Genomic DNA, 27,727 nt, shown 5'->3' on the forward strand with positions numbered 1-27,727 from the left:
AGATTACTATAATACAGTGAGAAATATTTCATAATACAACACCCCAGCATCTGTTTTGCTTTGCTAAAATTTATTATATTTATTATACATTTTCTTAAAGTCAATCAGTTGTTAGGTTGTTAGTATTTTCTAAATCACCAGCATTTTGTAATAAATATTTTTAATTTTCCTCTTTTGAAGAGAACAGTTATTTATTGAGTAGATGATTATTTAGCTGTCATAAAGAAAATGCAGGTACCATTTTTTTCTAGGTGTTTCCAAATGTCAGTATTTATATTTTCTTTTTTCCTTATAGTTACATCTGTTGGTCAAGGAATAAAAAGAATTACGTGTTCCATCAAAGTTAATGTCCAATAAGATGCATAGCATCCATTTCAGTTTTCTACCTTAATGTCAGTTTCTAATATATGATTAGGATGAACAGATATGTTCTAATCCATCTGCTCTGAGAACTGTGACAGATAGCCTGCATCAGATACCAACAGATGATCAGTGATAGCTATAATTAGAATAGATGTAAAAATACTGCACATTTGTTTATATTCTCAGAAAAGTAGTCAGGATAATTGATTAAGGCCTTCAGAAACTGTGTCAAACACCAGTCATATTGAGATTAATTTAACTGTGTTTCTGCCCTGACATCTAAGGTATAAGGACTCTGCAAAGTGCGGTTCTCCAAAGCCAAAGCTAGGGGTCAAATTTCCATACAGGTATTAGAGTTTAGTATAAGATGAGACAGATGTGAATAGGAGCTACTCCTCCTCATGAGGCTGTTTTTAATCAGCCATTTCCCTGGAGTAGCACACAATCAATGAGCTCTAAATCCTGAGGCTACCTGCATTCATAAGGAAGACCTGCGAACATCATTACAGAGCTTACAATTGAGCATATGTGAAAAAATTAGAGCAGAAATTAAGGGTAGGAAAGGTTAACTTCAGAAGTCTTACTTTGGTACTGCTCTTTTGGAAGGTCTTAAAAAGATAAATTTTTTTTAAAGGATATTAGACTCTACTAAATTTAGATACTACTCTATTGAAGGATTGCTGTAAATAAGCCAAATGGAAAGTTATTATTGATTTATATTATCCAGAACTGTATGAATATGTATACTATTTTGAGAAGGTACATGTGTCAATTTCAGCATGAGTAAGTAAATCTAAAGTGGGTTTTTTTCTTTTCATTAGTAGTACTACAGCTAGAGAGAGGCTTTAGGAGCCCTGTGTGATACTTCAGTGTGACTGCAAAGTCAATTGATGCACAGTGTCTTAAGCTAGTGTACACAAGGAAATTTAGTTCCACTCGATAAGACACATACTTAATTGGCTTTAAGAAAATAAACCAAGGTAAAGAATGATGTGCAAATGAAACAGAGAACTTGGCACTTGACTGTATGGAAGCCCGTGAGCCATGTGGCTTAATTGGGGCCAGTTGGGATCATTTAATGATTGCTGTCAGAAGATCAGATTTAATTCTCCTTATAAGAAGACCACAGTGGGATAGAGTTAAACAAATTGTCATCAGAGGTTTCAGATGAACAAAGCCTTAATTAGGTTGATTAGGATGCTGTAAAAGAGATGAAGAGAATAGAAAAATTGATGAATCACTGGTTTCCATGTTCAGCCACATGTAACAGCAATATCAAACATCTATATTTTGAGAGACATTATTACGGCATTTTGAGTATTATGTATATTAGATGGAAGGCTTTTGTGTAAACTTTCTAAATTTCTGAAGTTCAACTCGAGACAAAAGTAAATGGCATTCAACGTAAATAGTGGGTGATTTATCAAGCTTATTCATCTTATTGTATAACAAAAACATTGGCAGGAGGACAGTAGTATTTCTTTCCATTTCAAGGTCATCTTTAAATATTAAATAAATAGGCAAGTAACAACAGAGGCAAATTATTTGAAGGACATAATTTTCAATTGTTTAACAATTATAATATTTGAATACAGAATAAAACAAAACCTTACAATGTCCTTTTAACTATTCATATCACAATCTTAGTAACACCGTGATTATATACTAGTGATGACACTCATGACTATTCAGGTGTCTTAAAATGTACTCTTCCTGTTTTATCCTCACATTATAGAAGACTAAAACATGATTTTTTTCCATTTGCTGCAGTTTTGTAGGAGAATGTCCTCTCCACTCACATCCATACACACACACTTTGACGTATCAGTAAGGCTAAAAACTGTGTCCTGTGCATATAGGCTTTTGAGAAAGAAATTTATAGAATATTTCCACTTTAATAATGAAATATGATACATTAAAGGTTAAAAAAATAATGAACGTAAAATTTGTTTCTGACAGGATTATGAGATGCCTGGGAATTCAGATTTTGTTATAATAAGATGATAATGTATAATCACAGCATCTCCCCTTTCAAGCCCGCTTGCTCTGAGGGCTGACAATTTTGTTTCACTAATATTGGTGTTGTATAGTTGCTTTACTTGCTTTGTTCAATAACAGCAACAACAACAAAAAAATCCAGCTGCATATTCTTACTGAGAGGTTACAGCTGGGGAACAGAACACACTCTGTGATGCTAAGTAGTAGCTCTTGCTTTGTGATGAGACCATGCAGGATTTACCTTTGTGGTAAGCTCTGCCACATAACTAAGTGGCCTTTGAAAGAAAATGTGGTGGCTGTACTGTTGTGAAAAATTAGGAAAACAAAGACATGATAGAACCACGAATTAATTACTTAATATGATGTGGAAAGACGAAAAAACTGCAGTGTGGTTCAATAGCACAAGGCTCTTGACATATTTAGACCATTTGGAGTTTATTTTGGCATGGGGAATGGAGAATGCTGTTTAAGCTGCATCGTAAAAAAAAGTGTTCAAGACAAAATATACCATGGAACACCGTGACAGAGAAACTGTGCTTCCCCCCATGTTTACTAAATTGTTTATGATGCAACACAGTTGTTTAAAGGTATGTGTCTCCTAAATTCTAGAACTGTGTAAATAAAATGATTTATGTCAGTGATAATGGCAGGTTAGGCCCACTTTATTAAATTAATTGCAGAGGTTTTCAAAGCGAGTTCCTTTTTAGCCTTATTATATTTCTGACATACATTTCATCTCTTTTTGTCCTTGGGGAAAGATATTAAAGTAGGACTAGAAGCATTAATGTAGAGTTTTCAGCAGCCGTGGTCATTGGGAAAATTGATATATTTCCCTAGTTATTTCTACTTTTGCAGCCTGAAGCTCTTCCATGACTGAAATTTAAGAGAAACTTCTTAATTTTTATAACATTGTAAATTTTGTCTTCATATAATGATTATTGTTAAGGTATAAATGAAACATTACCTGTTAGAACTTGCTCATCATTAGCTTTGCAAAGTGAAGTCTTCATGGTATATGTAAGGACTATGATTCACTTGGTGGCCTCACTGTGTAACATGGCTTTCATTTTATGCCTCAAAACTGAAGCAGTCTTACAAGGAGTAGGCCATGTTCCCAGTAGTGCTATGGACCCACTTAGCATATCGTACTACCTTTAATGACGATAGCTGTGTTGCATATCAGGAAGTTTATTGACCTGAGCCGAAGTCAGATGCCTAACTGACTGAGCCTCCCAGGCACCCCTAAGCATTCTACTCTTTATTTCAGCTCAGGTCATGATCTCAGGGTTGTGGGATCAAGTCCCACATGGGGCTCCATGCTCAGCAGGTAGTCTACTTGAGATTCTCTTCCTCTCCTTCTGTCTTTCCCCACTGCTCACATTCATGCTCGCTTTCTTGCTCTAAAATAAATAAATCTTTAAAAAAAATGTTTGTTCCCAACTTATTGTAGGGAACAGCAATAAGCTGAAGTTCAAACCTGAGCTTCCTGACTCCAAAATTCTTTCTACTTCCACTTCTGAGGATAAATTACTCTTCTTCCATATGTGACATGCTCTATAAATATGACAAAGGATTAAGTGAGGTTATCAACCTGCTTCTGTATAAACAAAAATACGAAAATGTCCTCAGGAGGAGTCATTAAAAATAACAACTGAAGAAAATACACACGTGAGAGATAAAAATCTTAAAATCGTTAATCAACTAATTTATTAGCTCATACTAGGTCCTGGAAGTGGGGTAGATACAGGGAATACAAAAGTGAGACCAAACAGATGTTGCGGAAAACAGGCAATTTCAGTTATGACAAGTGCTACAAAGGAAGACATGGTGCTGTGAGTCCTTGTGGGGGATTTGTTGAGATCATGAAAAGATGGAGTGCTTCCTGAGGAGGTGAGATTAAAGCTGAGAAAGGAAGGGAAGAAGTTAAGGAGGCATAGGAGGGAAGGAGGAGCATTCCAGGCAGAGGGAATTGCACATGCAAAGGCCCTGTGGTAGGGAGCAGCATAGTATGTGTGAGGAACTGAAAGATGACATTATAATTTGTGTGTGATACTATGTTACAGAGTCTTGAAGATGACTCAAAATCCCATCATATGGACACTAAATTTGAATAAATTTAGAAAATAACTTTGTGTTTGGCATGATAGTGTTTATCCAGTGGTACATAATGGTGTTTTTTTTTAAGTACCTTTAGGAAGGTAAGTTTTGGCTATGTGTCGAAAATGAATTCAGCTTGCATTCATAGCTAGGGTAACATAATATGCTATCTAGAACATCATAAACTTAGAAGTGAATGACTTTCAGGACCGAGGAAATATTCCCCAACTCATAACACATCATATAGTTGATGTGATGTGTTATTGATGTGATGTGTTACTCTTATTCAGTAACAATAAGAATAATAATTATTATTATATCTTTTGAAGTTCAAAATGCCTCTTAAGCAGGAAAAAAGTAAAAGTTCTACTTATTCCTTTTAACCAAAATATAATTACATGCCTCATATGTCTTTCAAATATATAAGATAGTTAAATGTACTTAGATGTACATAATGAGCAAAGTTTTCCACTTAAAATAATAATGGATCATTTAATTATTTGAATTAGTAATACCAGGCTTGCAGCGACTGGGCTTAAGATCATTCTTGTCCCTTACTAAGAATCCAGCTTGTATTTATTTAGCCGTATAATTTCTTGTGTGATATAATGTGCTTGGTTTTCAGCCTTGAGTTTTTATAAAGCATTATACGATGATGCTTGTGTTAGTGAAAATGTGAGTCAGTGAAGAAGTTATTTGCTAATATGAGTAAAAGAAAACCAGAATTCTTTCTTTGCAAATTGATATTACATACTTTAATGTTTTATCATTATCCATAGGCTGTTTTTATTTAAGTGACTGCATTGTGCTTATTGTAGCAAAATACATGCTTTGCAAAGATAAGTTTAGCAGAAGAGAATTAATTTCTTCCCACATCTTTTAATGTGGCATGGCAGTCTCACTCTACGATCAAAACACGTAACTGAAGGTTGTGTTTAATTTCTAAATCAAAGTGTTGTGGGAAGATGATTGAAATCTGAAGATGACTCAGATCCACTTGATATGTGGTTTTCTTCCTACAGAAATCTTATGGTAGACTGCCATTTCCATGTTAGAAGGAACCTCATAGTGATGAGATTGAAACAAATAGTTTCACTATATACTGAAAGTTTATGTTAGTTTCTTTGATTCTTACTCTGAATTTTTTAAAAGAACTTTGAGAGCTTCAATAACAGGCATCTTTTCCCCGCACCCACTATATCTTTTTTTAAACTATGAGTACAAAGAAGTGACCAATGTTTTTCACTGACAAACACTGAAATTTTTTTTTTGGACAGTTGGCAATTCTTTTTTTTTTTTTTTTTTTTTTTTACCAAAAATATAATTTAACCAGTTAGGTCTTTACCTATACAGAATTCTTCATGTACTTCGAAGGGTAAATTAAGATTATATGACTGCATCAACTGTATCAGATGATTTTTGTGAGGCATGGTAAAATGTAATTATGACATATCTCCTCCTTCACCGAAGTGAATTTGTTCGTTTTATTTTTATTTCCTAAAGAAATCCTACAAAATACTAACCTAGAACTGAAATGGATTTTTCTTAGGTGTTTTAAAAATAGAAATAGAAAATTGCGTCCCCGTGTCTGGATTTCTGTCATTGTCCCTTATCTGAACCTCTCAAAAACCTCTCTGTGTGTGGTGTGCAGCACAGCACACTCAGACAGTTCTGCTCAGAGAAGGAAGTGAAGAGTTTTGGTTCCCATTTTACACTTCTGGAACAGTTTAGGGAAGGAAGCACCTTTACACCTTTTATTGTTCGTGGTTGCTGACATCATATCCTTCCCTGACCAGTCTGTGCGTGTTTCCTGCCATTCTGTCAAGATTCTTCTGTGTTACGGGGAGGGATTTGTGGGAGGGAGGGAGAGAGGGAGGAAGAGAGCAAGAAAAAGTGAAGCAGGGAAGGGGGGAGGAGGAGTGTGTCACTCAAGGGAACTTGTTTGTAAATGAGAGAGCTGGGGTGGGAGAAAGATCTTTAGCATCTGTCCACAAGAAATTCTTCTCTACTTGGGTCTCAAAACCACTTTGCCTTCATCTGTTTGCTTATGCCAAACTCAAAGTGAACAGAAGCCTGCCATAATGAAGTTCCCCTTTTTAGTAAGCAGCCTGATTTTATTTTTCTTATATTTAGGTTGACAAAAAGAAAAAAAAATGCAGAAGACTGTAGCTCTATAGAGTGTAACTGTGGTAGAGCATTTCTTTTTCTTTTTTTAATTACTGATTGTTTCTGTGTAGCTCTGTCATTTTCCAAGAATGCTTCTTTCATGTGGAAAGAAGTAGCGGCAAGGCTGCTGGAATTATTTTAAGCTTATGGTTGATTGTACATAATGAAAGTTCTCAGCATAACTTGAAATTCTACTACATGTAGTTTAGCTATTCTTTTCTTCATATACATACAAAACAATTTTTAAAACTGCTTAAGTTATTTAATCTCTTTTTCAGCTTCTCTGGACTTCCTACAAATTAATACTTGAAACTGACCTTACAAGATAATTTTTGCATAAAAAAAAAATCAGCTTAGAGAAGTAGCGATGCTAAGAAAACAACTACTGAGCTATTGTTGACCTTCCTAACTCTGAATTTTTACTGACAGCCTTGAAATGTGGTGATCCATAATCAAATGCTCTAAGCCACGTTTCGTGACATATTTTACTTCATAAAAAAGTCGCATCATCACCGTGTAGTATTCTGCATATGTACATAATAATATCAAGTTTTGCATTTTAAAAATGTTCAGAAGGCAACCCTTCGAGAAATACTCATTTTTATGGAAAACAAGAAAATATTTTAATTTTACTGAAATTTAAGCTTGTTTCTCTTTACATTACCTTGCATATTTCAAGAAGGAAAATACATCCAATGGTATTTTCACCAACTATTTTATATATATATTCGATAAATGCATATACGTTTTTTTCAGGCAAAATATTTCCCATCCTTTCTTAAGAGTTAAAAAAAATCCTTGCTCTGCTCTTTTTAAAAAGCGTCTCTCCAAGTTGTGAAATATGGGGTGGTGATGTGTAGGAACTCTTCTAAGTTTGGCTCATGAGGAGTTCTCCCTCTGCCTTTCTGAAGAGACTTTTCTCAGAGGGATGCATCTCTGCTTGGTTGGTTATTTGTATTTTGAAACCAGGATCTGTAGAAGTTCTCGTCTTCCCCGCCTTGTCACCACACTCTAATCTGTTCACCCTGACCTTCCACCTTAAAGTGAATAAGCGCTTAGGCAGGCATAGTCCTGTAAGCCGATAGTGCCACCGGCCTCAGCTAAATGAAAAGAAAGGAAATTGTCCCATATGCGTTTGCTGTGGATTCATGGGTTGGCTTTGCTGTGATAGAGGAAGCCTGTTTGTCTCTTTGGGGTCTTGCACATGCATGGGAAATGCCATTCTAACGTGCCGCTTGCTTCTAAGGTAAGACTATAGGAAACACAGGAAAGTTGCCCAGTTGAGTGATATTTAAGACAGTTTCTAAAAATAGATAGATGGGACAGTGTTTGGCAACAGTGAATATATAATGCAGTTGTGTTCTGTGAATGTTTCATATTTTAAGGTGATTTGAATGTCTTATTGTAGCTAAGTTTTTCATGTGTATTTGTCAAATGTGTGTTATTTATGTAACTCTTTAAAACTTTTGAACTACTTCCAACATTTAAAATTACCGCTGGAGTAATAATTTTTGATGAGCACTGTGTGGTCATGATGTTACTCAACATATATAGTATTCCCAAAGGTACAACTGAGCTGCAGCTTCATAGAAAGGCATTGGGCAAAAGAGGATGGATGGTCTTAGTATTTAAGCAGCACTTAATCCACCAGAACTAATTATATCATAATAGCCTCTGCAATTAGATAATCACAGAAAATTTTAATTTAAAGAAATTTACTCAAGGTGATAAAGAATTTAGAAATTAAATTAAAGAAATCAAAAGACAGCTGATGATCAGACCAAGTGTTTAACAGCTTTCCTGTTTCAATACCTTTGAATTGGAGCCAAATAATCTATTAAATAGCCAGGACATTGGCTTAGCATTACATAATACATGTGGGAATTTCTCAGGTCCCTTGTCAGACACCAACTAAAACAGGGAAATTCTGAGCAACGTGTAAAGTAGTTGCATTCTTTGACATAAGACTGGATAGAATAATTGAAGCTGTTGCTTACAAATGAAGAATCCAATGTGGAATGATTTCTTGTTAACTTCCACATTTCACGGCAATTCGTTTTCATTATGTTCAAGTGTTTTCAGATATAATTTAAAACAAAGTAAAATATATACTTTTAATACTCGGTTTCTCTGGGTTTATTTTATATTATCGATGATCATTTCTTTAATTTTAATTCATGACCTAAAGATATCTAGTTTATAATATCAGGCTTCTGTAATTTTGTATCTTACTCCCCAAAGACATATGAGATGTCTTTTTAAAATATTTAAATTTAGAGAACTGATAGCTTATTATAAAAAGTGTAGTTATTTTTTTTAAAGAGTATCATTACAAATGGAGTAATACTCTAATTTTTTGCACCATTTCTTTTCGGTGAATGATTATCTTTTTTGATTCTTGTATTCAAGATACAGCTTATGGGCTTTCAAGAGGAAAAGGAGATCTCACTGCTGATAGCTGCTTATTATGTAAGATTAAATATCCCAAATTATTTTTACAGTGTTCTCAGAGCAGTGACTTTTTAAAAATAAGATTAAGGATTTAGATTTAAATTAGTTGACATTTACATATATCAAATAGCACTTTCATAATAGTCCATCCTATTTGCATAACGAGGGACGTTATCACCTCTGCTGTCAAAACACGAGATTGTTTTCCCTTCAAAAATGAATTAGCTGCCCTACTTAGCATACACAGGTATATAAAGGTTCATTAACTCTCTGATTTAGGTAATTTTTCATAATAGAAGGGTGAAAATAGTCACCTAATTTCATTAAAAAATATTAAGGAACTCGTTGCAAAAGATACATTTCAAGTGTTGGGCTTTGAAGTATAGTTTTTGTCATTTAAATGACTTGTTAAATTACTTATGAGATTATTTTAATTATAAAAACAAACTGTTCCTATTTGATATGCTCCTGCATGGGATATACCATGTGCTTTTAGTACTTATTCTCATTCATTCGATTGGCTTACTTTCATATAGTTCTCTTTTTTAAAAAAGTAGAATATGATCTTTCTTATGAAACTGCCTTTCTGTTAAAGTGGTATTTAATTTTTCTCTTTTGTCCAGCAGGAACGAATGCAGGAATTTGGGAACTGAGCAGTGCAAGTGCTGAAGAAGGAGATTTGTTTGGAGGAAAAAGGAAAGAGAAAGAAAAGGAAGGAAAAAATACATAATTTCAGGGACGAGAGAGAGAAGAAAAACGGGGACTATGGGGAGAAAAAAGATTCAGATTACGAGGATTATGGATGAACGTAACAGACAGGTGAGTGGGGTAAACTTTTTCCTGTATCATTATTTACATAAACATCCATTAAGAGTTTCAGTGAATTAAATGTGGCCAGTTTAAATGCTAATATTCTATCCTATGTAAAGGGAAAAAAATTACCTTATTATCTATTAGACAAACAGTTTACACATTCATGATTGTTCACTTTTTATTTCTACATAAATTTTGAACGGAAACTGTACTTGTATAACATGAATAGCTTAATAATTAAGAGTTAATAAGCATAACATTGCTACACTGCACGCATCATCAAACAAAGATATTCTTATATTCATGGGAACGAGGCCTTTTGTGGTCATCCACTTAAAGGTTTAGAATATAGGCTTATAAAAATGGCTCTCAGTGTATTCACAGTAAAAAAGACTTTCAAATATATTCAAAATACTTAACATTGTGCTGACAACAACAAATACCCTCACAAAATATTAGTAACTTAAAACATGTAGGCAAAAGCTATTAGTTAATTCATACTGTTTTCTTTATACCATGGATTTTATAAACAAAGAGGCAGATGATGCTATATTTTTTTTCTACAACTCCAATGATAATGCTGTATGATACCATTAATCTCTCTTAAAGATTTTATATATCCAAATACCCTATTCAACAAAGACTTGTATATCATGAATATCTGTGATTTGACTATTTTTCTTCACACATGGGGAGAGTGCATTTAGTTAGGTGATATAAGGATAGCTGGATGGTTTGTATGCATTCTAATGTTAAATAACAAACAATGGTTCCTGAGAGAAATTACAGTACTGCCAAATCCCAATCATTACAAATGAATAATGGAACCTGCCAGCAGGTATTCTTTGACCATGGGAGTGAAGAATATTTTGCCTGTTGCCCATTTACTCTGGGAAAAGCTAAGAGGATAGCCTTAGAGATGCCCTCACAGACTAATTTCCCCCAAATAAAGACATTCTATCTCTCCGATTGTCCTTTTCTGTCTTCTTGGAACTGCAAGTGAGACTGGAACTGATTTGTGGTTTAAGTTTTTTTATGTTTTTTTCCAATTTTATTGAGAAGTAATTGACATACATCACTGTATAATTTTAAGGCATACATTGGATTGGCTTGATTTACATATATTGTAAAATGATTACTACAATAGGTTCAGCTAATGTCCATCATCTCATAGAGATACAATAAAAAGAAAGAAGAAAAAGGAAAAAAATTCTTCTTGTGATGAGGACTCTTAGGATTTACTCTCTTAGCAACATTCTTTTATGTTGTATAATGGTGTTAACTATGGTCACCATGCTGTACATTACATCCCTGCTATGTATTTGTCTTGTAACTGGAAGTTCGTATCTTTTGACCACCTTCATCTATTTCTCCCTCTTCCCACCCTCCACATCTGGTAATCACGAGTCTGATATCTTTTGGTGAGTTTGTTTGGCTTTTAGATTCTACATATAAATGAGGTCATACAGTCTTTTCTTTGTCTGACTTACATCACTTAACACAATGCCTTCAGGATCCATACATGCCATGTTGTAGCAAATGGTAGGATTCCCTCTTTTATGGCTGCATAATATTCCTCTCTCTGTGTGTGTGTGTGTGTGTGTGTGTGTGTGTGTGTGTGTGTAATCACTTCTTCATTCATTCATTGGACACTTAGGTTGTTACTCTGTAAATTATAATGAACAGAAGTTTAGTTATGCTATCAAAACTGATATGTAATTAAGAGATAAACTTTAGATTTTCAAGTTTATACCTCCCTTAAATTATTATATTTAAGGTACATATAACTTGAACTATTTTGGACTGAATTGAGCTAAAGGATAAAGTTTTATGATAGATTTCTTCATTCTTTTCCTACACATTATTTATTGCTCTGGATTAAGCTAAAAAGCAGTAATTCTGTCAATATAAAACCACAATATTTTTAGTTGGCTTATAACTTGAAATTGAAATTAAGACTGAAATATTGAACACCATGTACAATTGACTCTTTAGACCTTGTTATTTGGACTAGAATCTGTTTTTGAGTGCAGTCAAAAATTATATGAATTAGCACCTACATTTCATTAATAATACCAGGTAATTTTTAGGTTCATGAAATTCATTGTATCTTCTTTTTGCTTAAAAAAAGAGAGAAAATTTTTGCAGGTTAAATTCAGGAGCTTTCATTATGCTTTATAAAGGAACATATAACTCACATAGGGATGCAGGAATTTTAACACATATTTTTCAGCTAATGAACATCTTTTCTTAATTTAAATATGGTTGTGTCTACAATTGCTGTTACTCTCATCCATGTCAGAAGTCATAATATCTTTAGGAGAAGAAAAATTGTTTAAATTCAGTTCAATTTAGATTCCTTTTTTAATCTTGAAGATGAATTCCTTGATTTTATTCTATAGAAATTTAAGATCTATGTAGTCTTCTCCATACTTTAGATTCAGCAGGCCCTTCACTCATACTCTTAAATCTAATTAGTATGTTTTGGTGTATATTTCAATGATTATTTTAGATGGCCATTGACGTTCAAATATCCATTTTACTTGTAAATGTTTGTTTTGTGCACCACTTACTTACTACAAGAGTGATCATGAGAGCCTAAAAGATGTAGGTCACTTCTATAATCAACACCAGCAAATCTGCAGGAGCAAATCATCCCAAGTGTGGAGGCACCCCTAGCCTGGGCTTCCTTTAAACTATGTGTTCACATGTTGAAAAGAAAAATGTTAACCATTTTGCTTTTTTTTAATCTTCCCCCACTGCAGTCCGTAATAGAACCTCACACAGTGGTTCACTGTCGTCTTTTCTTCAAAAGTAGTAAAAGCCTGCTCTGCCTTTGCAGGTGTTTATTTGGCTATACAGAAAACAGGGTGTGTTTTTACAGAATAAGAAATAGAAAAGAAACTTAAAAGTGTAAAATGAAATATTACAAAGCCGATGTATAAGTTGAATATCATTAAGAACCAACACTGCTATAAAACAGAGCAGCTAACTGTTTAAATTGAATTTTGCCCTTACTCTACCATTCATAATGGAAGAAGGGAGAACAGCTAAAACAGAAACTCCAGTTATATACATAATATAGTTTAAAGAAGGAAAAAAATTAACAACTTTTTTATTGTTAAAAATTTGTCCAGATTTTCTGACAAATGGAGATTTTCTTTCTCCATTTCTAACTTAAACTGGATGGATTTCTTAAGCTAGTATGTAAAAATAAATAAAATAATGAATTTTTAATTTATCCTAAGGATTCTAAGTTAACTTAATAAAAGTAGCAAAGTGTACCAAGAATTACATATGTATTATTTCATTTAATTCTTATTAACCCCATTTACAGCTGAATACTTCATGTATTTATTAAATCAACAAATATTATTAGATTGCAATGTGCCTAACATTAAGTATTCAGTGATAAACCAGATGAATCTCATACAGGTTATCATCTGCCACAGAAGTCAGCAAACTTTTTCTCTACAGGGCCAGATAGCAAATATTTTTGACCTTGTGCCACACAGTCTTTGTCTCAACTACTCACCTCTGCCCTAGTCATGGATGCAGCCATGGGCAATGTGTAAATGAATGAATGTGTGTGTATTTGAATAAAACTTTACTGACAAAAATGGGACAAACTTAGCTGATCCCTGGCTTAGTGGGATGAAGCAGACATGTGACATATAAATATATAATATAAGTGTTGTAAATAATGTGCTATGACTGAAATTATTAAAGTGCTATCAAAGTATAACAAGAGGTGCTTTATTTAGATTGAGGATTGGATAAAAGGTCTCTCTGAGGAAATGCTAAAAGATGGGAACTAAAACATGAGTCAGAGTTAGGCAGGTGACAACATTCCAGATGGAACAATATTTGCAAAGCTCCTTAAGAACGGAAAGAGCTTGCTACAGAGCCAAGGGAAAGCTTGTGGAACTTGAGTCTGGTGTGTATGACTTTAGAGAGATGAGAGAAAAGATTAGATGCTAGGCAGGACCCAGATCATACAAAGCTTTGAAGTCAGATAGTAATACTAGGTGGTGGCCAAGATTTGGAGCCCACATCTTCCAGATTAAAAAAAAACAAAAAAAACAAAAACGTGCTTTTCTCAATTATGTCATGCTGCATCCTGTATAATATAATAGCTGAGAGCATGGTTTTATGTCTTCGCTTTTCCTAATTACATCATACTGCATGCAGGGTAACTTAATGGTGAAGAGCATGGTTTTTAGACACACATGAACCTAGCTTTGGTCCCAGTTCTGTCACCAGCTAGTTGTATAACCCTCCAGCAAGTGACTTAATTCCTCTGAGCTTTATCAGTTCCCTCATCAGTAGAGTGAGGGTTAAAAAATAGTACCCAGCTCTTTAGGTCATTGGGATAATTAAATTAGGGGATAAATGTAAAGCATCTAGCATTTAATAAATGCCCAATAAATGTACCTATTAGCTGTTCCTGTTAAGACTTAGGCTCTTTAAACCATAAGCTGTTATAAGTTAATGTGACTTCCATCAAAACAACTCCTGCGCTGTGTAACACCCTAAAGAGTGGTAACTGAACCTTCATTTCAAGAGGGTTTTACCTTTAAAAGACTATCAGGGAGCTAGAAGGAAAAGTGGAACAGAGCAGAGCAGGAGCACAAAGGAGCCTTTGCAAGCTCACAAGAGGCGAGAGAATCCTTTCAGAGCAGGAGCAGCTGATGGCAGAGGATGGCTTGCGGACCTGAAGGAAAATCATAGACATTTGCAGAACAGGGCTTGTGACAAAGATGGGAAGAAGTAGTGTTCTAAGTTCTATGCTTGTGGGACTTACTTTCAAATGTATGTTACTGATCAAGGTATTTTGAACTACTTATCACCATTTCTATCACTTCCAGCTTTCAGCTTATTTTAAACCACAATTTCAATGATTCTTTGTTTTTACTCCTTATGTACCTCCAGCAATCAGGCAGTAATGTTACCCTCCTTCATATGGTACCAGTAAATATGCTCCTGAAAAAGCCAGACTTTTAAATGAGTTTTGCCCTTGTATGATTCTTTTTACAAATAGACTTAGAAATCTGTTATATTGGTTGTATCAAGAAGAAAGTTATATAAAACTTTATGCTTGCTCAACCTAAACTTTATACTTGTATGCTTGTATTTTAAATTATCAGCTTCCCCACTTTGAAAGAGTAAGAGGGTAAATCCAAATGCATTTGTGTGACTTATAAAAAAGACATTTAAATGTTTGAATAATTGTAAGGGAAAAAATATTTGCCAACTAACACAGTTAGGGCCTAATGTAGTAAGTTAAGGTAAAAAGATTTTTAAATGTCTTAAGTTCTCTTCCATCAGGTCTGGCACACTAATAGTTTTTGCTAGCAAACAAATTTTCATGTAATTATCAGTGCAATAAGTGGAGCACAAATTAAAGACAATTAGCAGCATTCTCCTGTTAATAGAACAAGAGAATCCCCTTATGACTAAAAAGAATTCAGAGATCATAGCTGTTAAATTTTCTTTTTGTCTTTTCTTATGTCCCTATGTCAGTTTCTTTATACAACTCATAAATTATCTTAAATGGGCTCAGAAAAAAAAAATCATAGAGAAATATGTTTAGTGTCTATACAGCCTCTGAACAGTTTCTACATATGGGTGTTTTTAAACTAAATCTGATGTTTTTTAAAGTAAACTGAATAAAAGAGATTTATTGATTTCCTTTGATGACTCTCTTTTTAAAAGAAACGAATATTACTCCTTACTTTCTCCTGCTTTCCACTACTTTAGGCCATTCTTAGAACTTAAGCTAAAATTTCAGTGGAATTTTTACTGTAGTGTTCCTTCAAGGTGATATCCAGAATATCAATAAATAAATTACAGTTCTAAACTTGAGAGTAACAATCTACTAACCTACTCTTTAAGTGTGAGAAACTGGATAATTTAGAAAGACAAATAATTTGCTTCAGGAAGTAACTTTGCGATTAATTCTGAACCATGAGTCAAAGAACAGAGGAATCCAGTAATATACATTTTCTTTTGTCATCCTCACAAACAGAACTTCCAGAATCTTAAGTTGCTTGATGCATACCAAATATATAGTATTAGAGAGGAAATTATACTTAAAATACTATCAGAGAGTTATCCATGGTAGTCAATGAATGTCTGGAAGCTTGTTTTACATCAAGTGAATAAAAAGCTCAAAAAACACAAAAGCATTGACTTTAAAATAAATCCACAAATACCTCATAATGATGATGATTATGCCTTTTTTTCTTTCAGTGTCATTTCTTAACAGCTTACTGCCTCCCCTAAATTTGGTATTAATAAATAAAATTAGGGTTTATAATAGCAACATTTTAGAGCATAGTAGTACATTTTAGAATTGAATTATAGGGTATATTGCTGCATCCTATGGATGCCTAACTTAAAAGTTCCCCATGCACATAAGTTAAATCATTCTTTCATTAATCTTAAAATCACCAAAGGGAAGAGTTTTGTTCAGAGAGCTGGAATTACTGGTGATTGAAGAGACTGAAAGAGGAAACCAGAAGGAAAAAAAATGTACTTTAGTGAGTTTCCAAATCAAACAAAAAAGTAGCTAGAGTGCTCAGATGTATGTTTAACAGCTATGACATCAGGCCATCGGTTTCTATTCTATTCCTTAGCAATTTAAAAACAATTCACAAGTGGTCCTCCCACTATCTGGTTGAATCATAGAGAGAGCGAGCCACACACTTACTATGCACCCCTTACACGTGGGATATTTTATATATGTATCCAATAGATCTATTCCTTTACTACCAGAGAAGTATTGTCTTTTTTTTAAATTTATTTTTTATTGGTGTTCAATTTACCAACATACAGTATTGTCTTAAATGCCATCAAATTCATTCATTAGCTTTCCTTTGATAGGGAATCCAAGAGAAGCCAGAAGTTTCACAAGGAAGAGAATAACGATTTCCTCTATGTACTTTAAGGCTTCAAGATGTTTTGTTGTTTCAGTTCTAGTTGGAATATCTCTTATAATTTCCATTTTAAAGTATCATTTAGAAAAATCTTGATGCTTGTATTTATTGTATCTCAGTCATTTTATGTAGAAAGTTGACATCGAATGGTTCCTTCCACGTCTACAAATGCATGCACACCCCATTCTGTCTGCTACAAGTCACCTTTTGCTTTGCAAATGCACAAACTGTGTGACATCGTATTACTGAGAAACCAACCCTAAAAATATTAACATTATAAATAGACCACATAAACCAAGAGGCTTCTTCCAAACTGTAGATTAAAGAACATGTAGCTAATTTTTTCAAAAGCTATGTCCTTTGCAGTCTAGACTTCCTCTAACATTGTAATTTATTCATTTAAAATAAGCTCCTTCAAAAATTATTATGATGAAAGTATTTTTAAAGTTTATATCCCCACATACTCTATTTGGAGACAGTATGGCAACTCCCCCCCACCACCACCACCTCTAGAATAATAGCTTTGGTTTAAAAAGAAAAATAACATCATTAAATTGAAGTAAATGAAATTCCATAATATGGAATATATATATTTGCATTTCTTTTGAAATATGTTGAACCACTAATAGGAATAAGAGAACCACTCTAAATGTTTGGAAATTTGACTTTTAATTTTAAGTTGGAACCGTTTAGCTTAAGAAATCACTAACATTTAAATAACATTTCAACAAATGCAACTGTTTGGAAACTACAACGGAGACAGCCTCCTGCCTTCTGTCTTGCGAGGATTGATTTGGAAGGCCCTGAGGGAGAAAATATTGGAGTTAGGAGGTAAAACTGAAGCCATCGTGGAAAGGAAGAAGTTACACTCTTCCTGTTATGACAGGAAACGTAGACAAATGTGCTTCCTGAGCATTTGCTCAGCAGGGAATGAAGTAGTCTTTGACCTTTACCTTAGGTACATTTTGGCTTTGTTAAACTAGTAAACATGTTTTTGCCCCCAAAATATTAATCTGGTTTATTTGATTCATCTCAGATTCAAATGATACATTTTATGTATATGAGATACAATCTGTCGATGGAGTCATAGAATAAATCAGCCTTTTAACAAACCAAGCAGATCTGAATGGCACATAGAAAAAAGTAAAAACTGTGTTATATTCGTCTCTTTTTAAAATCCAGAACATTCTTGGGCTTAAAAGTGGACCACAATAAAATCTTTTAAATCCTGATAAGTTTAATAATTGTAGATCATCTTTCTTCCTTCTCCTCATGTAAACATATACATCAAAAATCAGCTACCACAAGTTTTAAGACCCAAATCCTGTGAGTCTGAAAAAACACTCAAGTTTATTCATGTGCATTCAATTATTTAACTGCAATCTAACTCATTGTTCATTATTTTTCTTCAAAGTAGTGTGCAGTGCATAAAATTCAAAGTTTTATTTTGGTGTTTGAGGGTTGACTTAGGTGACGGGTTGTAAAGTTCTAAATTCCACACTCTGAGCCCCCTATTTTAATCCTTTTATTATGTTCAGAATTTTAGGAACTACTGCCTGAAAACCTTTGGAAATCCTGCTACATTGCAGCGAAACACGGCTCAATTTGCTTGAGGCTAACGAGGACAATAGTCCTCTTTGCAGCAGAACACACTGCTGTCTCATCCTCGCAAGTTATGCTGGAGGGTTACAAGCACATGGTAGCAGTCTGCTTAAAAGAGTCCCTCACTGCTCTTTAAAGAGCCTTTCATTTACGATGGCAGGCCCCGTCATTGTATAAAGGAGCGCTTGTCTAGAACACAAGTCTGCAGTGGCATTACTTCCTCCCACCGAGAGTAATCATCAAGCCTAAAGCTTGCAAGCCTTTCTAATGACAGACTGAATTAAACAAAATAAAATTGAAGAGGAATAGTTTAGAACAGTTGTACCATTACTTACTGTCAGGAACAAGCCAGGGGAAGAAAAGAGCATTTAAGAGGGCATTTCCCTTTTTTTTCAATTAGAGATTGTCGTTGCAGACTCTTGACTCCATCTCTAACCCATTAAACACATAGGAAGACTTCGTGGCTCTGGATTAGAGAGTGCATTGTATCTATGAACTGTCCATCTTGTCCCTCATTAGTCACTCTGTTTCCTTAACCAGGAGGAAACTGAGAGAGAATCTATGCTGGGAGTGAGGAGGAATGGATTTAAAATATTTTCATAGGGTGAGTGAGAGTTATATTTATCATGATTCTAATTGGATAAAAAATAAAAATAAAACCTCAAAACTTTGAAAGTAGAATCCGTTGGATAGGTTAGTCCCAAATACTTTGTAAAACAAAGAAATTAATATGACTTTATAAATTAAAGAAATGAGTAAAAAGTTCTCCACTCATTGACCAGTCTCATTGAACAGTTCGATTAGGATTCAGCCAACAGTATTCTGAGTGGTGAAGACAAGTATTGGAAACCCATAGATACAATTATTGTTGCTTCCCTTAGTAATGCAATGCAAGTTCTTTAGAGTTAGGACTTGATTGTTCTCATAAATGTGAGGAGCTGCTGTTTCCAAGGGTCTTTTCTTTTTTTTTTTTTTAACGTTTATTTATTTATGATAGTCCCACAGAGAGAGAGAGAGAGGCAGAGACATAGGCAGAGGGAGAAGCAGGCTCCATGCACCGGGAGCCCGACGTGGGATTTGATCCTGAGTCTCCAGGATCGCGCCCTGGGCCAAAGGCAGGCGCCAAACCGCTGCACCACCCAGGGATCCCTCCAAGGGTCTTTTCTTTTGCTTATTCGGAATTCTTTCCTGTAAGGTACAAGGACTCCCACAGTTACTATGGCAGGAAAGTTCTCCTAAGGTAACTTTATGAACAGAGCTGGGATTGGGAGGGCAAACGAAGCAGGCATACATGTGGCGTGGAGACTCATTATTAAATGCCCTTTCCATTACACAGTATTTAAACTAATCTCCCAGCCCAGTAGGAAATGATACAGGACTTGTCCTCTGTTTTTAGAACTTGATATTTACATGGCCGGTGTGTAAGTCGGAGACCCACCTTTTTTATTCTGGCTGTAAACAAACCTGTATTTTTTACCAACCAAAATGTTTCTCATTTTGTGAAATTTAAATAAACATCCATAAATATAGAACTAGTGTGTACCCACTAGTGCATGCATGTGGTTCTCACTGGCTTTAGTGGGAATGGTTGGAGGACTTGAGGGCAGACTTGACTACAGTGTCCACACAAAAGGAGCTTATATTGTCAGAATGAAGAAGCCAACTTCTCAATTTTTATGTTATTAATATTTTTTTACTTTAACCTAGAAAGCTATCCTTATGTTAATTTATAGGTTATGCCTTACTCTGCCATACTCAATCAGAATTGCTGACCACTCTTAATGTACCTGTACACTGCTCAATGAACATTTGATGGGATCCAAGCTGTGCTGAACGTCAGCCCCTGAAATACACAGTTATCTAGAAGAGGGAACACTGACTAATGGAATGAAGAATGAATTTTGTGTGAAGAGGGTTCTATTTCTGGTTCATCCAGGAACTAGTTTTGTGACCTTGAATAAGGCAATTCATGTCACAAATTTACAGTATCATCTGAAAAATGGGAATGATGAACTGTGCCATATCCTAACTTCAAAGAAATACTGTCAAATGTAGTGAGGTAACTTATTATAAGGTCTTTGAACTTCTTAGAAAAAAGTCACCAAATGAAGTCAACACTTATCTAAAAACAAGTTTAAGAAATAGGATAATTTCACCAACAAACCCCCACACAAAATTTGACCCAGTCCAAGATATCGACTATTCATTTTTACCAAATGCATGTTTTCCCTGTAAGTTAATATGACAAAAAAGGAAAATAACTGTGAAATTTTCCTCTCGCAGGGCAAATATCCATTCATGTAGTTTGAACATGCACAGAAATTTATTTTTAACAATTCATTTGGATTGCAAAAAAAAATATGTAATTCCTCCATCCATCTATCCATTCATTCAACAAATATTTAGCCAAGTCAAATTGTTCTGGGACCTCAGGTTACAAGATTGGAAAAGAGATGTTCTGAGCTTTCAAGGAAAGTTCAAGGTCTAGCTGAGAGAGAAACTCTAGTCTAGACATAATAATGGTAACACAAGTTGGCAGGTTCTAGGACAGCAGTCTTTTACGATATGTAACAAGAAATGACTGAGCCTGATGCATCAGAAAAAAAAAAATACTACCTGCCTTGTATAGTGTTTCACAGTCAACAAGTCACCTCACTTTTATTAGAGCCCTAGGTTAACTCTCATGACTCTGTAAGATGCTTCCTATAGTCTTCATTTCACAGATAAGGAAACTAGAGTTCAGATAAGTTAAACAATTTACCCAAGAGCACACAGCTTATAAGTGACAGACCTCATACTTGATTTTTAATTCTCATGTTTTTGTTTCTATACCACACTGCCCTGATAATGATTCATATATACTGCTTCTTTAAAAATATTTTAATGTGAATTTTCTATCTTATCAATCTGGACAATCTGCGTTTTCAGCACTGTCCATAATTTAATATGTAACTCAAATTCTTCACAGTCTTTGTATCTCATCTAGCTACAAATGTAAATGACTCTGTTTTACTTCTTGGCATACAGAAATTAGAGGTGATTATGATACTATATGAGATTGAGTAACCAAAACTTAGAGCATTCTATAGAATGAAATTGCAAAAATTAATTCTTGTTTTGAACCATATTACCATTCACTCAGCTCTTCCCCTTGACCTAGAAATCTGTGCTATACCTAGGCATAGAATCTGAACAACTAAAATTTGAAATAAATATTTTAAAGGTTTCTCTAGTCCAGCTTCCTGCTTAATTCAGGAATACCTCAACCTTCCTTGATAATGCAGCTCTACTTGAATATGTTCAGGCATGAGCTGCTTCCTACTTTATGAGACTAGATCCCCTCTTGCCAGTTCTCCTCACTAGATTTTCCCTATTTTCAGCCTCTCAAAAGATTTTCAGCAGAGGCATCTGGATGGCTCATTTGGTTGTGTCTGGCTTTTGGTTTGGGCTCATGAGTTGTGGGATCAATCCAGTCCTTGCCTGCAGGCTCTGTGCTCAGCACGGAGTCTGCTCCAAAGATTCTCTGCCTCTGTTCCCCTCCCCTCCACCACCACTCCTCACTCCTGCACGCACACTCTCTTTTTCTGTGTCTCAAATAAATAAATAAATCTTAAAAACAAAATAAAAGATTTTCAGCAGTTCTTTCTAGTTCTGATCTGTAGAATAAAACAGACTAACTCATCTGCCTCTTCACATGGCCACAAGCCTTCAGATCTTGGAAGGTATTTGGCATATCACTCTTACCTCCTCTGGATTAAACATTCCAGATTCCCTCAGTGATTTCTAATGCAAAATGTTCTTAGATCCTACATCAACCTGTTTGCCATCCTATACTCTGATTTTGTTAGTGCCATCTTAAAGTGCAATCCTCAGAACTGAATACTGTCCTAAGATTAATTACTACTAATGAAAGATCATTAGAATTATTAATTCCCACTATAGAACACAATAACTTTAGAGCTTTTCCCCAAAATCAGCTCCCACATTAATCTTCCTCCAACCTGAGCTTATAGAATTATTTCTTTAAATATGGATGAAGATTAAAATTACCTATTTCATCATATTATTTGTGACCAGCTTTCTCGTCTGTAGAACTATAGGTACTCTACCAAATTTATGTTAATACACAGATCTGATAAGCATCGTCATCCAAACCAATGATAAAAATGTCTGAGACAGAAAAGTTACCGAGCTCTGTGGCGCTTTACTACAGACTTTGCGTTAAACGTAACATTGATCAATCAATTTGTATTTAAATCACCTAAATTACTACTAACCAGTCTCAATTATATAATATTGAGATGGGGACTTCACCGAATACTTTGCCAAATACATGTTCTTTGAAAATCTGAACTCATTGGAAGGTTCAATAAATTTTTGCTCAAAGAATGTAGTCATCTTGAACTTAGATCCTCCCCCTTTATCTCTGTATCTTGTGACTATAAAATTAAAATTTTATATTCACACTTTATCATCCTTCATGATGAGTCATCTGGGCAAGAAATAAAGACCACTTTTCTCTGAATTTTTTAAAATATCTTTTTATTGAAGTCTAGAGCATATGTACATATATATTTCTCTCCATTCTCTAGCTTCTCTATTACAGATTCCAAAAGGTATAATTACTTTCTCTCAAGATTCCTGTCACTAACATGTAAACTTTTTAGTAGGAATCCCTGGGTGGCACAGGGGTTTGGTAAACTTTTTAGTAAAACAAATACATATACCCCAAAATCTCTTATTTTTGAGAGATTAAATTATCAAAAATTCAAGTAAAAAAAGTACTTTTAGCAGAAAATTATATTGAGACGTTAAGACTATTTTTTTTCTTGTTAGCAATTTTTTATTGAAATCCTACTTAACTCAAGCTTTATAGAAAGTCAGCATAATTGAAAACTGGTTTCTCCCTCTAAAACCTTAAGTATTCAGACCTTGAAAAGGCTAATTTAAAAGTAAGCAAACAAAACAACATAACAAAACTCCTGCAGCAAATCCTGCCGAAATAATTGTTTAAAAATCTAAATGAGTTTAATCTTTACAAAAGTTATTTTAGTTCAAAAGCTATAAAATCAAGGTTATCTTAATTCTACAAAAAAAAGCAGAGGATCTTTGACTTCGTGCCACCATTTTTTAGGACCTCATCTTTTTCATCAAATTTGGCCACAAATCAAATATTCAGACTTTAAAATAGACTATTTCCATTCCATAATCCACTGGTTCCACAAATGTTGATTGAGTGTACACTGGTCAGTCTGTATGAAGCCACAGATGGGGTCTTTGGGGGAACTCAAAAGCCAATAGGAGAGGCAGACTCATAAACAACCAACTCTATAATATTAGAGTAAGTTTCATAGTAAAGGTTTGTGAAAAGTTTTAGAGGACGACAATGATGGAGGAATGAGTTTTATCTGAATTTAACAATGAAAGCTTCATAGAAGAAATTGGCATTTAAGCTAATTTAAGCCTTTCAGCTTGATTGGGAGCCTGCCAGCAACCAGATGGAAAGGGGGAGGGACATAATATCACAATCAGCTTTCACTGAGTACAAGACAAGAAATAACCAATATGGTAGGTTTCATTTCATATTCATCTTGATTGGGTTAACATCTACTGTTATTTTTCTTGTTCAGTCTAGGGAAAAAGTTGGTCAGAAAACAAAAACAATTCACCTAACTAGATAAAAATACAATTTCAGATCATTGCACATGACTGAAAGTATAACACTATGCATTTTGCTTCAAATAAAGAAAATTGCTTTTAAGCTTTAATGACTATTTTTTTTTCCCCAGCCCTGAGGAAGAGACATGAACAAGGGCGATATATATGTAATAGAAACCCCAGCATCTAGCACAAATGTCTGAAATGGAGAATGGTGAATAAATATTGCTTAGCATTTGTATAGGAAATGCTTAATAAAGGGTGCCTGGGTGGCTCAGTCAGTTAAGCAGCTGTCTTTGGCTCAGGTCATGATCCCAGGGTCCTGGGATCAAGCCCCATGTCTGGCTCCCTGCTCAGCAGGAAATCTGCTCCTCCCTCTCTCTCTGCCCCTCCCCCTGCTTTGCTCTCTCTCTCTCTCTCTCTCTCTCTCCTTCTCTCTCTCTTAAATAAATAGGACCTTTAAAAAAAGAAAATGCTCAATAAAAATTCCTTGAATTATTTTTGTTTCTGTAAATAGGTTTACCAGTTTTCTTTATAACTAAGTTGTATGGAGCTGTATATAATGAATGTGTCTTTTCTCAATTTCAAACTCTAATTTCAATTCCTGATTATACCTAATATGTTCTAGAGTAATTATAAATATAGGATGTGTGATGCCTGCCCTTTATGCTAGGATTTAAAACTCAAAGTCACTATAAAACTTAATATTAAAATCTCTTACTGCAACATCGTCATTATATTTGGGACTGTTTCAAGAAGTAAAGGGAAAAAAATAAAATGGTCAGTGTTTATAGAATAGTTTTGCTTTCCACGCATATATTACATATTAAGTCTCTAATTCGGGAAATAAAATGTCGAGTTATAATGTCCACTAAACAATACTAGCTTTATTCTCTTGTCAGTGCACCTTGATTGATGTAAACAGTAGAAAAGAGCATCATCTCCTTGCTAACTACTATAAAAACAGTTTTCTATCTCACCTAAGGTTAAAAATAAGTTATTTAAATAGAAATGGACTTGTCCCCATTACAAATTATTGTCAAGTTATGAAAAATGTAATCATTACAATACATTATTATATTTAAGTATAAAAGCTCTGAATTGCAATCTTTGTCATTGAGTGGCATATTTTAAAGAAGAGTAATATCCCAGGTCTCTTTAGAAAGCTTAATGCTTAAAAACAGTTTTATCTAACCCTGCACAATGAGAAAAAGCATTATAAAATACATTTTGAGTATGCTGTGAAGAGTATGAACATAATACAGAATTAAATTTAGAGCAATTAAGAGTAGATTTTGAAGATATTTTCTTAAATGCTTTAATACAGTCAGCACCATTTCAGTTTGCAGTTTTTAATGAAAAGAAGCTATATGTGCTGACTTTTTTGACAGGTATTATTAAATAAGTATGCATTATCCAGAAGCCTATTTGGTTACACAAAAGTTGAGGAGTACCTAAAAGTAAACACAAATAGTAGCTTTAATGATATTTCTGTGCTGAAATTTACTTTGATGGTGAGTGTTGTAACGTGCTAAATTCTGAGGTTGAGTACAACAGAAACCATACTGTATTGAGACATTCCACCTACAGTTTGTGGTTATGAAAGTCTGATTAAAAGTGGTTTTAGATATATGAAAGTATTTTGGGCCAGTGCCTTCTAATTGAACCTACTCTGTACACTGTTTCACTAAATAAAATACCAATGTGCAAGTACATCCGGGTAACTAAATTGCCTATAAAATAAATATTAAATGACATTTTGTGTAAATCTATGTAATTATTATGATTCTTTATCAATTCCAGGGAGATAGCCTTTATTTAACTCATTATTAATACTAATCATAACTCATCTGAATAAACTAGAATAAAAAAGTTTCTTAAGTAGTGTGACAATAAGATATGAAAATAAAACACTGGGCATATTTTATTAGAAACACCATAGAAAGACAATCAATAAACATAAAACAAAACGTGAGACCTTGGCAATTATTTAGAAAAATTGTCCCAAGTTGAAATGTAAAATAACATATCTGAGTAGATCTTGATAGCTGATGTGGGCTGATAAATACCATATTTTCCAAAGAATGATCAGAGGGGGTTCCATATTTCAGCTTTATCTTTGTATTAGGAATAATGAGATCCTCAAATAGCCTTAATCAGTAGCCTTTTCAAAGCCAGCAACATAAACATATTTTGTAAGTTCTTCCTTTTCCATAAATCAATGAAGTGATGGGACTGGGTTTATTGAGCTTCAGTGTTAAGCGCTGTGCTTAATATTGTACATTTGCTTATTTTATGCAGTCCTCACAGCAACTCTAAGAGTAGATGTTTTCTCTGTTTTACAGATGAAAAATCCAACTCAAAGAAGTTAAGTGAATTTCTCATGACTAGCACATAACAGGGTTAGCATTCAAATCTGGGGTCTTCTGAATCCAAGCCCCGTGTTGTTCCCTTTCTACCATGCTGCCTTTAATGCAAATGTAGTAAAACAATATTATCATTGTTAAGTATAGATTTATCTTTTTAAAATTCTACTTAGGAATTGCTAAAAAAATTTCACATGAAAATCATTTTATGTGAAAATCACATAATTTTAGGTGACATACATCAATTTGATATTTCTAAAAACTCACATAATAGTTTTCCCTATTTCATTTTTATACTGCAGATCTTTACCGTGTGCCCATACGTGTCTGCTGTTCCAAGAACTGGGCATACAACAGCGAGCAAAATAAAAATGGCATATGGCCTTCTGAAACATGCACTGTAGATGAGACAGACATTAAACAAATGATCACACACAAAAATATACAAATTATGAAATGTGATAAGTGCTAGTCAAGAAAAATAAAGGGTGATAGGTAAAACAGTATTAACAAAGTGTGGAGGATTGAGTTGACCAGGAGGTCACATTTTTTGTCTGCTCACCCACAGCTCCTGTCAACACTTTTATTTAGGTGTGTGGGACAGGGTAAGATTCAAAGTTCACTCTGAGGTCTCTAGTTTGGGTGACTGAGTTTACTGTGAGATGGACAAGCTAGAAGAGGGAACAGATTTGAGGATGAAGATAATGAGCTTAAGCATTGGAGGTTTAAGCAACTCCTAGGACGTTCATATAGACATAAGATTGGAAGACATCCTTTGGGTCTCTGGAGACGAAAAAAAAAGAGGAGTGGGAATCTAGATTTGGAAATTACACACAAATAGGTATTAGATAAAACTAGGCTGGCCTCTGCAAAATGGGTTAGTCTTGAGGGTGAGAAAAATTTTAAGTTTTCACCTAAATTAAGTTCATCAGTATTTCCCAGAGTATATGCCTCAAAAAATCTAGCTTTGGAAAATGATAGTAGTCGGTCCTCTAAGTAAATAAGTAAACAAGGAAACAAACATTCTATCAGCAATAGGTTTGGGTGGCAGGTTAAACAAAATTTAAAAGATTTTCCAGCCTTTAATATATCAGCGTGCCTCAGGACAAAAAGTTCAATGGCCCAATACATTTGGGACATGAGTATTTTATGGAAATGATATTCCACGGAACACCTGCTGGGAAATGCTGGACCATATACAGGCTTACAGTTAACAATGTCCACGGGTTTTGGTGGGCAGACTGGAGTGTAATCAAGAGAGGAATGAAATTGGGA

General features: G+C 34.4%; 1 protein-coding gene across 42 annotated transcripts in view; it reads left to right on the forward strand.

Moving 5' to 3' along the window:
* MEF2C (myocyte enhancer factor 2C) overlaps window positions 1-27,727 on the forward strand; it is a 169,021-nt gene that overhangs the window by 62,618 nt on the left and 78,676 nt on the right. For 23 of the 42 annotated variants that reach the window (XM_025438536.3, XM_049108263.1, XM_049108272.1 and 20 more), the window contains one exon: window positions 9,702-9,894. In XM_025438536.3, the coding sequence (XP_025294321.1) occupies window positions 9,841-9,894 (54 nt within the window). In that variant the 5' untranslated portion in view covers window positions 9,702-9,840. Of the gene's footprint in view, window positions 1-6,115; window positions 6,258-6,386; window positions 7,871-9,698; window positions 9,895-27,727 lie in introns of those variants that run through there. The other 19 variants (XM_025438537.3, XM_049108273.1, XM_049108267.1 and 16 more) reach the window with 5 other exon arrangements.

The sequence above is a fragment of the Canis lupus genome, chromosome 3 (genome assembly GCF_003254725.2).
Source record: "Canis lupus dingo isolate Sandy chromosome 3, ASM325472v2, whole genome shotgun sequence".
Taxonomy (NCBI): Eukaryota; Metazoa; Chordata; class Mammalia; order Carnivora; family Canidae; genus Canis; species Canis lupus.